The sequence below is a fragment of the Monopterus albus genome, unplaced genomic scaffold (assembly GCF_001952655.1).
Source record: "Monopterus albus unplaced genomic scaffold, M_albus_1.0 scaffold443.1, whole genome shotgun sequence".
NCBI classification, from domain to species: Eukaryota; Metazoa; Chordata; class Actinopteri; order Synbranchiformes; family Synbranchidae; genus Monopterus; species Monopterus albus.
This window is the reverse complement of record NW_018128323.1, coordinates 169893-182721: the sequence shown is the minus strand read 5'-3', so window position 1 is coordinate 182721 and position 12829 is coordinate 169893. Positions and strand designations below refer to the sequence as shown.

The following is a 12829-nucleotide window of genomic DNA, read 5'->3' as shown; positions in this document are numbered from 1 at the left end:
AAGCGACGCAGGCGGTACAACGAGTGGTCGACGTGAGAGTGATGAGGACTCTACCTCCTCCCGCCTCCTCCCACCTCACCGCAAACGTGAGGGTCCTGTAGGCGGCGAAAGTGACCCAGATGAGGTCAGAATCAATAATGGCAGCGGCCGTTGCCTGACACCCACAAGGGGCCTCTACACCCCTACTGGACCCGAGGGTGCCTCCTCTTCCACTTTGGCTCACTTCCTGCCTGGTGGCCGGTGCAGCTTGCGTGACCAGCAGCAAATGATTGACATCCGTGTAGAAGCAGAGAGGCTTGTTCGAACCATTGACCGGCTCATTGCTGACACGGCCGCCTTTATATCAGAGGCAAGAGTCTATGTATCAAATGGTGACCTAATGTTTAGGAGAGGAGGAGAGGAGGGTGGAGAGGATGATGGGAGCAGGATCAGGGAACACGAGCTGTTGTATCGCATTAATGCCCAAATGAAGGCCTTCCGAAAAGAACTGCAGGCCTTCATAGACAGACTGGAAGTGCCAAGGCTTGAGGACAGAGAGACACAGGAGCCACTGTCGGTGAGAGAAAGACTAAATATGTTTGAGTTTTAAGGTGGTACATGAAACAGTTTAATGTTGACTCTGTTTCCCTCTTTTTCTTGCTTGATCCCTCCTCTTTCTCATCTGTTACAATTTGTCACTCCACTCTTCCACTGCACAGATGTTCCAGCCCATCATTTTGCTCATCCTCATCCTCGTGTTATTCTCATCCCTTTCTTATGCCACCATCTTTAAACTTGTCTTTCTTTTTACTCTTTTCTTTGTCCTGTGATGTATACCTCCTGTAATTTTCATTGTCCCTCATTTGTTTATTTGCTCTGTTGATTTTTTTTGTTTGTTTGTTTTGACTGCTTACATCATTTGTTGCCAAGGTAACCAAAAACACAGGAAATGCTCAGCACTTGCCAAGACTGCATGCACATTCAAGGAGGTGTGGCTAGATTCAACACTGGAGTCTACATTACCCATAATGCATTACTGCCTGCAGCTGTCTGTCAAGAAGGTGGGTTATTAACTGCTTTTTTAGAAAGATTGTCACTTTACAAAATAGAAACAGATGCTAGAGTTGATACTGCCCCAGTTTTACAGTATAAAAGTCTCACCTATGAGTCATAGACCTTATGTCTGTGGTGCAACAGGGTGGGAAAAAGCAAGTAAATGAAAAAAATGACCATTATTATCAGTCTGCATCCTTTTGACCGAGGACCACAAAGTCCTGTTTTAGTTGAGATGAGTGTTACATGACAGTAGGCAATTAAAAAGAAAATGGTCGCATAATATGTCTTCAGTATTTGGACATTTGTGTGGTTTTGGGATATACCAATATGTCTGTTTGAACGTGTAGTAGATTGTTTTGATTACATAAGATCATTCCTCACCTTGGGAATTTCCACGGCCCCTAAAGTTCCATTTTCCAGAGCACTTTTAGGACCTTTCATACATTCCGTTTCTGAGGTGCCTTTCTTGAAGTAATAGTTTGACATTTTGATAAACACGTGTATTTGCTCTCCTGTTGGGAATTGGATGAGAAAATTGATACGGTTTTCATATCTGTACTCTACAAAGGAAGCTAGAGTCAGTCAGAGCTAGCATTAACACTGGACACAGGGAAACAGCTAGCCTGGCTTTCATTTTCACATTTACATTAAACAAACAGGTGCTGTTAGTCATATTTAGTTTTAACTTTTGACAAAGCCAGGCTGTTTTCTCATAGTTAGCAGTAGTTAGCTGGCTCTATCGCTTGAGGGTGGTATCAATAGTTTCATCTAACTTTTGGTTAAATAAGTCAAAAAAGGCATTTCATAGGGTGCCCCATTAGCCAAATGGTTACAGCATAATGCACCATATACACACATGCACAGGGCGTGTGCAATGTCGGCTGGTTTGAGTCAGGCTGTTCACATTTGTTTCAGGTTTCTTTGTTTCCCTCATTAAGGATAAAGGCAAAAATATGTCACCCCACTGCCCAAGAAAAAATTCAAACTAATTTGATAAGCCAACATGGAAGTAGAATTAAACTGGCTTCTGTGACTGATGTGAACCATGAGATGCAGTAGAAAACCATGAAAAGCTATTTAGTGGGCTCTTAAATTGAAATACGTTTACATACTGTACAGTTTAACTGCTTACAGATGGATATACGACTTCTATATCCATTCTATTGGGGGTGACTGTGATTCAGTGGGTAGAGCAGCTGTCTCCCAACTGGAGGGTTGGAGGTTCAAATCACGGTGCCTGCAGTCCACATGTTAAAGTGTCCTTGGGCAAGACACTGAACACCCAAGTTGCCCCCAATGGTTAGAGCCATCGGTGTGAGTTGGCGCCGCAGATGGCTGCCTCCATTCTGTACCGGAATTCCTTGTGTGTGTAACATACTTGGCCAATAAAGGTGATTATCCTTATCCTATAACTTCTTTGTTTAGAATGACACTTGCTGTACCATCCTGCTTTTGTTGCCTCTAGGTGAAGTAAGGATATATATTTTTTTATTCCTCTCCCTAACTTGTCATTCATTGGGGAACACAGCAGATTAAGGGGATAATAGAGATGATCCTGGGACTTCAAACTGGAAGGAACTGTGATGATTATGTCGAGTGCCAAATGTCAGACCTTGTCCAGGGGGCCACAAAATTTTCCAGCAGGACCCTTAATTAGAGGCCGGCATTAGTAATTGATGGTGTGGCAGGTGAACAGTAGCAACTGTCTTCAGATGCCACTCCAGCAGGATGACTCAGGAACACCGTTATAGGTTGAGGGTACTTCAGGACATAGCATGAGATTTCACATATTTTGCTCCAGTGCACATTTTGAAGCATAAAGTACCATATAATTTTTCATTATATAAATATAAAATATATCAGATCATGTAAAATATTCAAAGGTGAGATCATGTGAAGTCCACCACAAATGATAGTTAAATACTGAAAAATACAAAAATTACTTTGCCAAACATGCCAGGTATTCATTTGGCAACTTCTCTATCATTAACTACCCTCAATAAAGATATTATTGACTATGACACGTTATTACTCACTTTGTCACCTACACCCATTTGGCACCCCTTGGAAAAAATTATTTACAGCTGAGCATGATCACAAGACAAAATCTGCCCAAGCATCCTAAAGCAGAGTAGCAACAGAGAAGCCTATTGGCCGAGTCTTGCAGCAACTGAAATAGCCATGTAAACACTCTCCCTTTCTCTCTGTGCCCCAGTAATTATAGCTGGGTTTCTGGTGATGACAGTTGCCCCATGGAGACTTCAAATGCTGGAATAATTTTGACATTATGATATTTGATCTCAGCTCCAATAGCGCACCCACGTAAACACTAAGGAGCAGTATAAAGGCTGGGTACCCCAACTGGAACACAAGTTGTTTACTCTAAAGCCCAGTACTCCAGGCTTATCCTCAGCAGCAGAAGCGTGACTAGGAAAAGGGAGCCCTTTAAATCCAGTCCACGGGGGTTTACGTAACAGAGGAAACAAGAGGGCAAGCACCGGAGAGAGCGATACTTAACAGTTGGTTGACAAGGGGAGTAAAACTGTTGGAGTCTGAGGCGCACACTACGCACAGGGACCAGCTCAGGCTAATGATTTATACTGGAGGGCAGAGGAAACTTTAATGTAAAGCAAGGTAAGGACAGATATTTTTTATTGATGTGGGAGTGGCAGCTGTAGTATGAATTTCTTACTGTTTTGCGGTAGTGAAAGAACTACTCGTATTATTTACTTAAGTAAAAATTCCAATGCCGTTGTATAAAAGTATTCTAAGTAAAAGTCCTGCATTCAGAATGTTACTTAAATGAAAGTACAAATGTATTAGCATAAAAATATAGGCTTCTTAAAGTACCAAAAGTAGAAGTACTCATTGTATATAATATTGAATTACTATTATTGATGCATTATGGTGTATATCCTGTTTAATGTTGAAGCCAGTACAGGTGGAGCTCATTTTAACTACTTTATATGCAAATAATTGAAATACCGCTGTGTAGCTTCTGAATTTATCACCAGGGGTCAGGTCTTATGATTATTTTGTATTTTGCTTTTTAAAACTTGATTCTGAAAGGCAACTAGTTACTAAAGTTGTGTAGCGGAGGAAAAAGTACAGATACCTCAAAACACTACTTGAGTAAATGCACATAGTTACTTTCCACTACTGTGGTTTTGTGGCTTAATTTAAAAATATTTCAAATTAATAGCATAGAGACGTCACAATAGTAATGTAAGTAATGTTTTGCTTTTGGCCCTGCATACAGTACATTCACTTTCTTGGCCCCCGCTCCATGCACGCAGACCAGGCAGCCACTCTACTATGCATAGTTACAAGATTATTAATATCTCTACTGTTACATCACAGGTGGCAGGAAAGTGGGTGGTACATTCGGGCACTTTCGGCAAGGATACGTCTAATTCAAATGATGGCAACAACAACAACAAAACCTGACTTGATTAGCTCAAAAGCAGTCAGGTAATTAGTACTGCTACTGGGGACGTGACCTAACCATGCCACTGAATGTTGACCAGAACACATTTACAGGGTTCGAAGGGTAACCTAGAGTAATGCAAAGCAAAGGCCTGAAGAAGACATTTGGATATTGAACCCTGTATTTGAAAAAGAAGTCAGTTTCTTGAAGTTGTTGACGGGTAAAAGGAAAGCTAAGAAAAAAATGAATTTATGTTTTGAAGTGACACCTTAAACCTTGTGCAGCTGTGCAAGAAAAGGTTGGGGACCACACATCTAAAATTTAAAAAGTGAGCATGTCATCAACATCTCATTGTTGGAGCAACTCCATGACTTCAGGTTTACCCAAGTCATGTCATGTGTGCATAGCTGGGTCAGGTTCCAAGAAATGTCCACCCCCCTGTGCATACTTGACATTTATTTTCTTTCAATGTCATGAGGTGTACAGAGGTCAAAGTCACCAAGAGTCTAAACACATGGCTGTCATGTAACACCCGTGTCCACACATGCTGCATAGGTAGGCTTACATGCCTGTGAATTTTAGACAAGAATGCTAAATATCTGACATTTATGAGGACAGTAAGTGTATGTATGCCAGCTATTAAAACCTCTTTTCATCCCTTCTCTGTGTATTTGTCTTTATAGTGTTTCTATAATCTTTCCATACCTTACTGGCAACCCTACAAGTGACCTCTGACAGAAGAGAAAGAGAAAAGGGCCTCTGGCTATTGAATGGCCTGCGTCATGGCAGCCATTGATCTAGAGCGTGGGCTGGAACACAGTGGCCGTGGCTGGGGACAAGAGAGGCTAGAGCTGATGGACAACTTTGACCTGGAGATGCAAGAGTGGGAGGACCAGTTGCAGAACATCCAGAGGAAAATCGAAGAGGTAACGTGAAAGTGCAATCTGGAGCTGCCCTTTGCTCTAAAATCTCTGAAATCATATGTTACATTGGAATGATGGCACACAAACACGGTACAGTACAGAACATTAAACACAGGGTCAATGCAGTGTTAAGGCCAGTGAAGGGGGGATTTGACTGATAACATAAAAATGGGTTTTGAGGAGCAACCCAGTGTTTTAAGCTTGACTCTGATACATCAGTGCCAGTGTCATAAAACATTCAGCATGTTGGTCTCTCTCTTTTAATTGAGCTCTACTATACAACAATACATCGACTGATGTAAAAATATAGAGCTAAAATTCAGTAGCTTGTATTTATGGTTAACTACATTCACATTAATTAGCTGTATAATGACGTTAACCATGTCTTAACCAGAAAGATAACGACATTTGGCTACACAGAATTACTAATATTTATTTGTCTCACATGTGAAACTGGGGTGTGTGAACATGTTAATTGTTTTGTTTCTGGGTTATGACATGCTTCTGTAGTCCCTAGAGTGTGTGTTAATTAGCGTAATATGAGTGTGTATATGCTGCACGTGTGTGTGTGTGTGTGTGTGTGTGCGCATGTATTTGTGCACCATAATAAACTCCTGGCAGCACACAAACTGACTCAACACCATGGCCTTAATGGAGCTACAGTATGTTAGAGACAAATGTTAACAAACTAATTACACTGTGATGTGCTGACAGTCATGCCAAGCGCACACACATGCATGCACACAATTTCTCTCAGTCTCTCTCATACACACACACACACACACACGCGCGCGCTGTGTTTTCATTCCTTGTGGGGAGTTTACATTGACTTACATGCATTTCCTGTAGACCTACCCTAACACCTTAACCATAACCACTACTCGCCTAATCCTAACCCTGACCCTAACACCTAACCTTAAACCATGTTGCCACCCTAAAATTCAGTGATGTCCAAGTCCCCACAGTGTGTGTGTGTTAACCGGTTTCGGTCCTTATGATGTAAGTAATACAAAGGCACACACATATGGTGTCTGAAAGTGGATACTAAGGGAAGTAATAAAGGTTGCAATGGGAAACCAATACTTGTATAAACAGTGCTGGAAAGTAACAAAGTACATTTACTCAAGTACTGTACTTAAGTTTAATTTTGAAGTATCTGTACTTGAGTATTTTCCTTTTGTGCCACTTCATACTTTGACTTAACTACATTTTAGCGGTGAATATCATACTTTCTACTCCACTACATTCATTTTATAACTTTCATTACTAGTTATTTTTCAGAGCCAGACTAATACAAAAATTACAGTATAATCCTAAAACCTTATTGGTCTCTGGTGGAAAATTCACAAGCTACCTAGCAGTATGTGAAGTTCTTCAAATTAAAAGCATATACCTGTAACCTGGTTAAAATTAGCTCCCTGTTTACCAGTTGTGACATTAATTGTGATGTCAGCAATTATAATTCAATAATATGATATACATTAATGTGAAATAGGTCATTCTGAGTAATGAGTACTTTTACTACTTTAAGTATGTTTTGATGCTAATACTTTGTACTTTGACTTCAGTAACATTTTGAATGCAGGTCTTTTAATTGTAAGAGCATTTTTAGACTGCATTATTGCTACTTTTACTTAAGTAAGGGATCTGAGTACTTATTCCACCACTGTGTGTAACCATGTGCTTATCATAAATATAGGTTAGGTTGTGCAGCATGTTTGTGATAATTATAAGATGTTGTTTATATAAACATAGTTCCCGTTGTTGAGCTGTGGTTTTGTACAATATGTGCATGTAGCAATACAGCTACTTAGGTATAATACAATGTTTTTTTCCATTTTGTTTTTCAGTTGTACAAGGACGTTCAAGCCCGCAGAGGAGCGAACGATATCACTACTGACAACCAGAAAAATGGCAGCCAAATGGAATGTGGTCTTCCACACAATGGCAATGGTTTTTTTGCTCCTAGCCATCACAACAAGATTCATTCTGGAGCTATATCAGTGCCACATTGCTACAGCCATGGCTGTAACTATAAACCCAATGGGTACAGCTGCCCTGTGAGTTATCAGAACGGTCACAGTTACTGCCATGCCAACGGCGTTTCTGAGATTGGAGAATTATTGCAGGATTATTTGGAGCATGGGAAACAAGTCAGCCGGAAGAACAATAGAGCTCGCCACGTGGTAAGTAGAGGAAAAGCAATTCTGATTATTTCTCTGCCTTGGGCCTCATTCTGTTGGCATTTGCACATCTGATGAAACCAGATACTAGGTGGATGCGACATGAGTCAAATCTAGGGTTCAGTCAGCAGCATATTCATTAGAGTTAGCTGGTAGCTTCGAGTCTACTTACACAGTCAGCTCTTGCACTTTGTTAACTCTTGACAGAGCAGTCGAGAAAAAGATCAAGACCATTTCCTGGTCCAAATGTAACACCATGGGCAGTGCAACATTAAAGTACAGTAGATGACAATAGTTTTAGCTGTGGTATATTGAATGATGTTCAAGGTTGAGATTTGGAAAGGTACAGTAAAGGGAATCTCACCAGTGATCCTGAAATGTTCATACTAATTAAAAGCTTTTAAATAAGTATGTGAGGTTTATATGGACTTTTGATAATACTGTATATTTTTCCTATTATTCTTAGCACTTCAGTGACACAATCAAGGTGAGCCAGGACATCCCTGCATACCAGGATGATATAAGAAGCAAATCTGGGAATGAACGGTAAGAGTGTTTCATACCTCGTCCACATTCATGGACATTTTATAGAATGACAAATTGTGAAGCTAGTTTTGTGTGTTTCTGATTTGTTTTGTTTTCCCTTTTTATGTTAAACTAGGCTTGGTCAAGAGCAGGTTCTGGGCTGTTTTGAGGAGACTGAAAACAGGAAGAACCGAGTGTCTCACATGAAGAGCTCCCCCTGCAGAGAGAGTTGCCCCACCAACACAGAAAACACAGATGCCAAGCCTCCTCTTGGACACAGGGATGCTCTTGCTCTACAACCACGCTCTCAGCTCCCAATTTCAAATGCTGAACCTCCCACTTCAGACAGGAAGTCCTTCAGTTCAGGCATCCTGGGAGAAAAGAAGTGCAGCAGCCCCTCTGTTCTCAAGAAGTTTGGAGCCATGCTGCAGGAAAACGAGGGCAAAGTGCTTACTGAATCAGGGGTGGTGACCCATCAGGGACCAGCCCCAGAACCCAAGTGCCCCACCCCTGCCTGTCAGCGCAGAGCTGCAGGGTCCACTACAGGTGCCAGCAAGGTGCCCGTGCACATGCCTATCCAAAAACGCCAAGTAGATTCCAACTTGCTGACAGCAGAGATAGAGCCTAGCCAAGAATGGGGATTAGTATCAGACTCTGTTAGACAGAATCACAAGGATCAGAGAGGAGGCTACAGCAGTTGTAAAGGGCCGCATTCCAGTCCCCGGCAGTCCCAGAGATCACAGGTGGCAGGGAGCCCAAACGTTAGACCCAGGGCGAATAGTGTGACAGACAGATTTGGAGGAAGGAAGCCTGGTCACCAACATGCGGAGCCCAAAATGGACTACAGGGTCTCAAGTGCATCATCTGGAGCTCAGAGGATCCAGAGGGGTGGGTTAGTGGGACAGGAGATGCCAGACTGTAGCCAAGTGAGGGATGAAGGACTCATTGAGCTGCTGGACATGCTGGATATCCAACATGAATACAGCTCAAGTCCCAAAACAGGACACACTGACTACAGACAGGAGCCACAGCAGGTAGATATTTTCTCCATTCACAATTATGTTTAGCATTAGAGGTCCTTCTCTAAATACATTAATATAAAACTAACCAATGAAGCACATAAATGCTGACATGTCTTGCAATGTCCAGGTAAACCCAGCTGAGTTGTCCCCAGTAAAACCTAAGAGGAGCTTTTCTCGTCCCGCACGGCCAGCCAATCAGAGACCTCCGTCCAGATGGGCCAGCCACACCTCCACTGCCAGGATTGCCACCACGTCGTTCCCAATGTACCAGCCCCCTAGCCTCATTACTCATCCCCCAAGTCCCATGACCAGAAACCCAAGTCCTGCCCTGAAGCACCGGCCTCTTTTTTCCTATTCTCTTCAGACTGAGACTGTCATTATGTGATACGTTCCCATTTGAATAATGCTCAATTCTTCCCTAGGGAAAAGTCCTCCTCTGGTTCCCACATAATGTCATCTCTCTCTGTGTAAATAGTAAAAACTTTTATGTTTAATATGTTTTAATGTTTAATGCTTTAAAATGCTTAATTTTATCTTGATGCCGTGCGCAAGGTAAAACACATCCACAACATTCTCCAGTGTTGCTTTGGCTTTTTGCTTCTCTTTGCCCAACCTTAACCAAAATACCAACATGTTGCTTTGTTGCAGCGCCCCCCCTTTGTCCATTTCCTCTTTTTTTGTATTGAATTTTAATGTGTTTTCTGTATAATGAGATTTAGCATGCAGCCCTAGTATGAGGGTACATTCACAGTTGCCATCTCGAATCAAAATCAAACTGGCCACCAGTGGGAAGGGATTAAGTTGCACTTGTGCTCCTAGCAGCAACCTGCTAGCTGTCAACAGCAGTGTGTTTTAATGTATCATATTTTCAATGTAATATACAGTATTTAAGATGTTTAAATAACAACTATGACAAATGACTGATATGCCTTTCGTGTATTTTTTTCTTGGTAATAAATATGACAGCGCTTTGACATAAAGGTCCTGCCTCTCTCTGTTGAAGTGTTTCATTGTGTTCCATCAATGATGGCTCATATTAAGGAGTATTTATGATATAGTGAATGTCAAGTCTATGGTTACCTGATGCCTGTAGCTCTCAGCATGCCAGGGCAGTTCAAGCCATGTTAGTTGCCACTGCAAATGAGCAAATGTCCACCAACGTCAACACATCATTTGGTGACCAGCCACATCAACATACCTAAAGAACTACAGTGGATATAAAAAGTCTACACACCCCTGTTAAAATGCCAGGTTTCTGTGATGTAAAAAAAACGAGACCAAGATAAATAATTCCAGAACTTTAGCCACCTTTAATGTGACCTATAACTTGTACAACTCAACTGAAAACAAACTGAAATATGTTTTTCAGTGGGAAGTAAAAATAAAAAACTAAAATAATGTGGTTGCATTAGTGTGCACACCCTCTTACTGTGGGGCTGTGACTGTTGTCAGAATTAAGCAGTTGTTAAAAGGTATCAGTCAGGAGAAGGGTACAAAAGAATTTCCAAGGCATTAGATATACCATGGAACACAGTGAAGTCAGTCATCATCAAGTGGAGAAAATATGGTGCAACAGTGACATTACCAAGAGCTGGACGTCCCTCCAAAATTGATGAAAAGACAAGGAGAAAACTGGTCAGGGAGGCTGCCAAGAGGCCTACAGCAACATTAAAGGAGCTGCAGGAATTCCTGGCAAGTACTGGTTGTGTAGTACATGTGACGACAATCTCCCGTATTCTTCATTTGTCTGGGCTATGGGGTAGAGTGGCAAGACGGAAGCCTTTTCTTACAAAGAAAAATATCCATGCCCGGTTACATTTTGCAAACACACATTTGAAGTCTCCCAAAGGCATGTGGGAAAAGGTGTTATGGTCTGATGAAACCAAGGTTGAACTTTTTGGCCATAATTCCAAAAGGTATGTTTGGCGCAAAAACAACACTGCACATCACCAAAAGAACACCATACCCACAGTGAAGCATGGTGGTGGCAGCATCATGCTTTGGGGTTGTTTTTCTTCAGCTGGAACTGGGGCCTTAGTCAAGGTGGAGGGAATTATGAACAGTTCCACATACCAGTCAATATTGGCACAAAACCTTCAGGCTTCTGCTAGAAAGCTGAAGATGAAGAGGAACTTCATCTTTCAGCACGACAATGACCCCAAGCATACATCCAAATCAACAAAGGAATGGCTTAACCAGAACAAGATAAAAGTCTTAGAATGGCCCAGCCAGAGCCTGGACTTGAATTCGATTGAACATCTGTGTGGTGATCTGAAGAGGGCTGTGCATAGGAGATGCCCTCGCAATCTGACAGATTTGGAGCGTTTTTGCAAAGAAGAGTGGGCAAATATTGCAGAGTCAAGATGTGCATTGCTGATAAACTCATACCCAAAAAGACTGAGTGCTGTAATAAAATCAAAAGGTGCTTCAACAAAATATTAGTTTAAGGGTGTGCACACTAATGCAACCACATTATTTTAGTTTTTTTATTTTTACTTCCCACTGAAAAAAAGATTTCAGTTTGTTTTCAATTGAGTTGTACAAGTTATAGGTCACATTAAAGGTGGCTAAAGTTCTGGAATTATTTATCTTGGTCTCGTTTTTTTACATCACAGAAACCTGGCATTTTAACAGGGGTGTGTAGACTTTTATCCACTGTACATGATAAAAAGGATGTGGCATCTTAAAGACAGTCCTCTAAAGAGTGATTTTTGAGGCCGTGATCAGTATGCTTCGAAGTACATTAACAATGACAGTGTTGATTCAAGAGCAGTTATATTACCCGTTGTTATTGTGCAGCACAGACAGAGTGATTGTGCATCACGAGGGATTACAGCTCTGGGTTTCTTGCCTCATATGACTGTATCAGCGTTCTCCCTGACACCGTCTGCTCTGTGCAAGGTGAAGAAACACACAGAATTTCACATGTATAAAGAACAACAGCTACACAGCTTATAATTTTTCTCAGCAAGTAACCAATTCCTGTGCACATATACACACACCTTTCTGGCAGACGTAGCTGAAGTGTGAAATGTCATGTAAGCACTGGGTGGGTGTACGGAAGTCCCTGGGCCCCGTGATGCCTCAGCCCTGTCACCCAACCTCTCAGTGCTATGTGGCACCTCTGACAAAAATAACAAGCATGATGTGTGTTTTGGTGCCAGAAATCTTACCCTGCGGGGGTGGTATAAATAAAGTGTGTGTGTGTGTCTATCTCTATTTCTTTTATCTTGCTCAATGTGGTTTCTGCATCCCAAAATTTTCCAATTGAGAATTCAAGTTGCTGCCTCAAGGACACTACCTTCCCATCACCCCAAACATGAGCCATTAGTCAATTTTTTACACTTTCTTTTGTGTCAAAGTATGTTCTTTGGTCTTTATTCCTACTTTCCTAGTTTTTGCCCATATTAGCCACTTTCTCTCACCTCTTGTCCTTCCTGTTTCATTCTATGTGTGTGGCCTTGTTTATACAGTGGGTACGGAAAGTATTCAGACCCCTTAAATTTTTCACTCTTTGTTATATTGCAGCCATATGCTAAAATTGTTTAAGTTCATTTTTTTCCTCAATGTACACACAGCACCCCATATTGACAGAAAAACACAGAATTTGACATTTGTGCAAATTTATTAAAAAAGAAAAACTGAAATATCACATAGTCATAAGTATTCAGACCCTTTGCTCAGTATTTAGTAGAAGCACCCTTTTGAGCTAAT

General features: G+C 41.4%; 2 protein-coding genes across 2 annotated transcripts in view; both read left to right on the top strand.

Moving 5' to 3' along the window:
* The window catches only part of LOC109952221 (protein SOGA3-like), a 5472-nt gene extending 4469 nt beyond the window's left edge, over positions 1–1003 (top strand). The window contains exons 7-8 of the mRNA XM_020587185.1: positions 1–556; positions 699–1003. The exon at positions 1–556 is cut by the window's left edge and continues 95 nt beyond it. Coding sequence (XP_020442841.1) covers positions 1–556; positions 699–809 — 667 coding nt within the window. The 3' untranslated portion in view covers positions 810–1003. The remainder of the gene's footprint in view (positions 557–698) is intronic.
* Positions 1004–2980: 1977 nt separating this feature from the next.
* Positions 2981–10078, top strand: LOC109952222 (uncharacterized). Its single transcript, XM_020587187.1, has 6 exons — positions 2981–3669; positions 5146–5388; positions 7236–7571; positions 8035–8114; positions 8230–9127; positions 9243–10078. The coding sequence occupies exons 2-6, from the start codon at positions 5233–5235 to the stop codon at positions 9498–9500; spliced, it is 1728 nt and encodes a 575-aa protein (XP_020442843.1). The 5' UTR covers positions 2981–3669; positions 5146–5232; the 3' UTR covers positions 9501–10078.
* Positions 10079–12829: the final 2751 nt, after the last annotated feature.

What these genes read in the sequence shown, in the direction of transcription:
- LOC109952222 (XM_020587187.1), top strand. Translation starts at nt 5,233, where the DNA reads ATGGCCTGCGTCATGGCAGCCATTGATCTAGAGCGTGGGCTGGAACAC. An exon ending in TCCAGAGGAAAATCGAAGAG is followed by an intron (nt 5,389 to 7,235) that starts GTAACGTGAAAG and finishes TTTGTTTTTCAG; the next exon opens with TTGTACAAGGACGTTCAAGC. An exon ending in AGCAAATCTGGGAATGAACG is followed by an intron (nt 8,115 to 8,229) that starts GTAAGAGTGTTT and finishes ATGTTAAACTAG; the next exon opens with GCTTGGTCAAGAGCAGGTTC.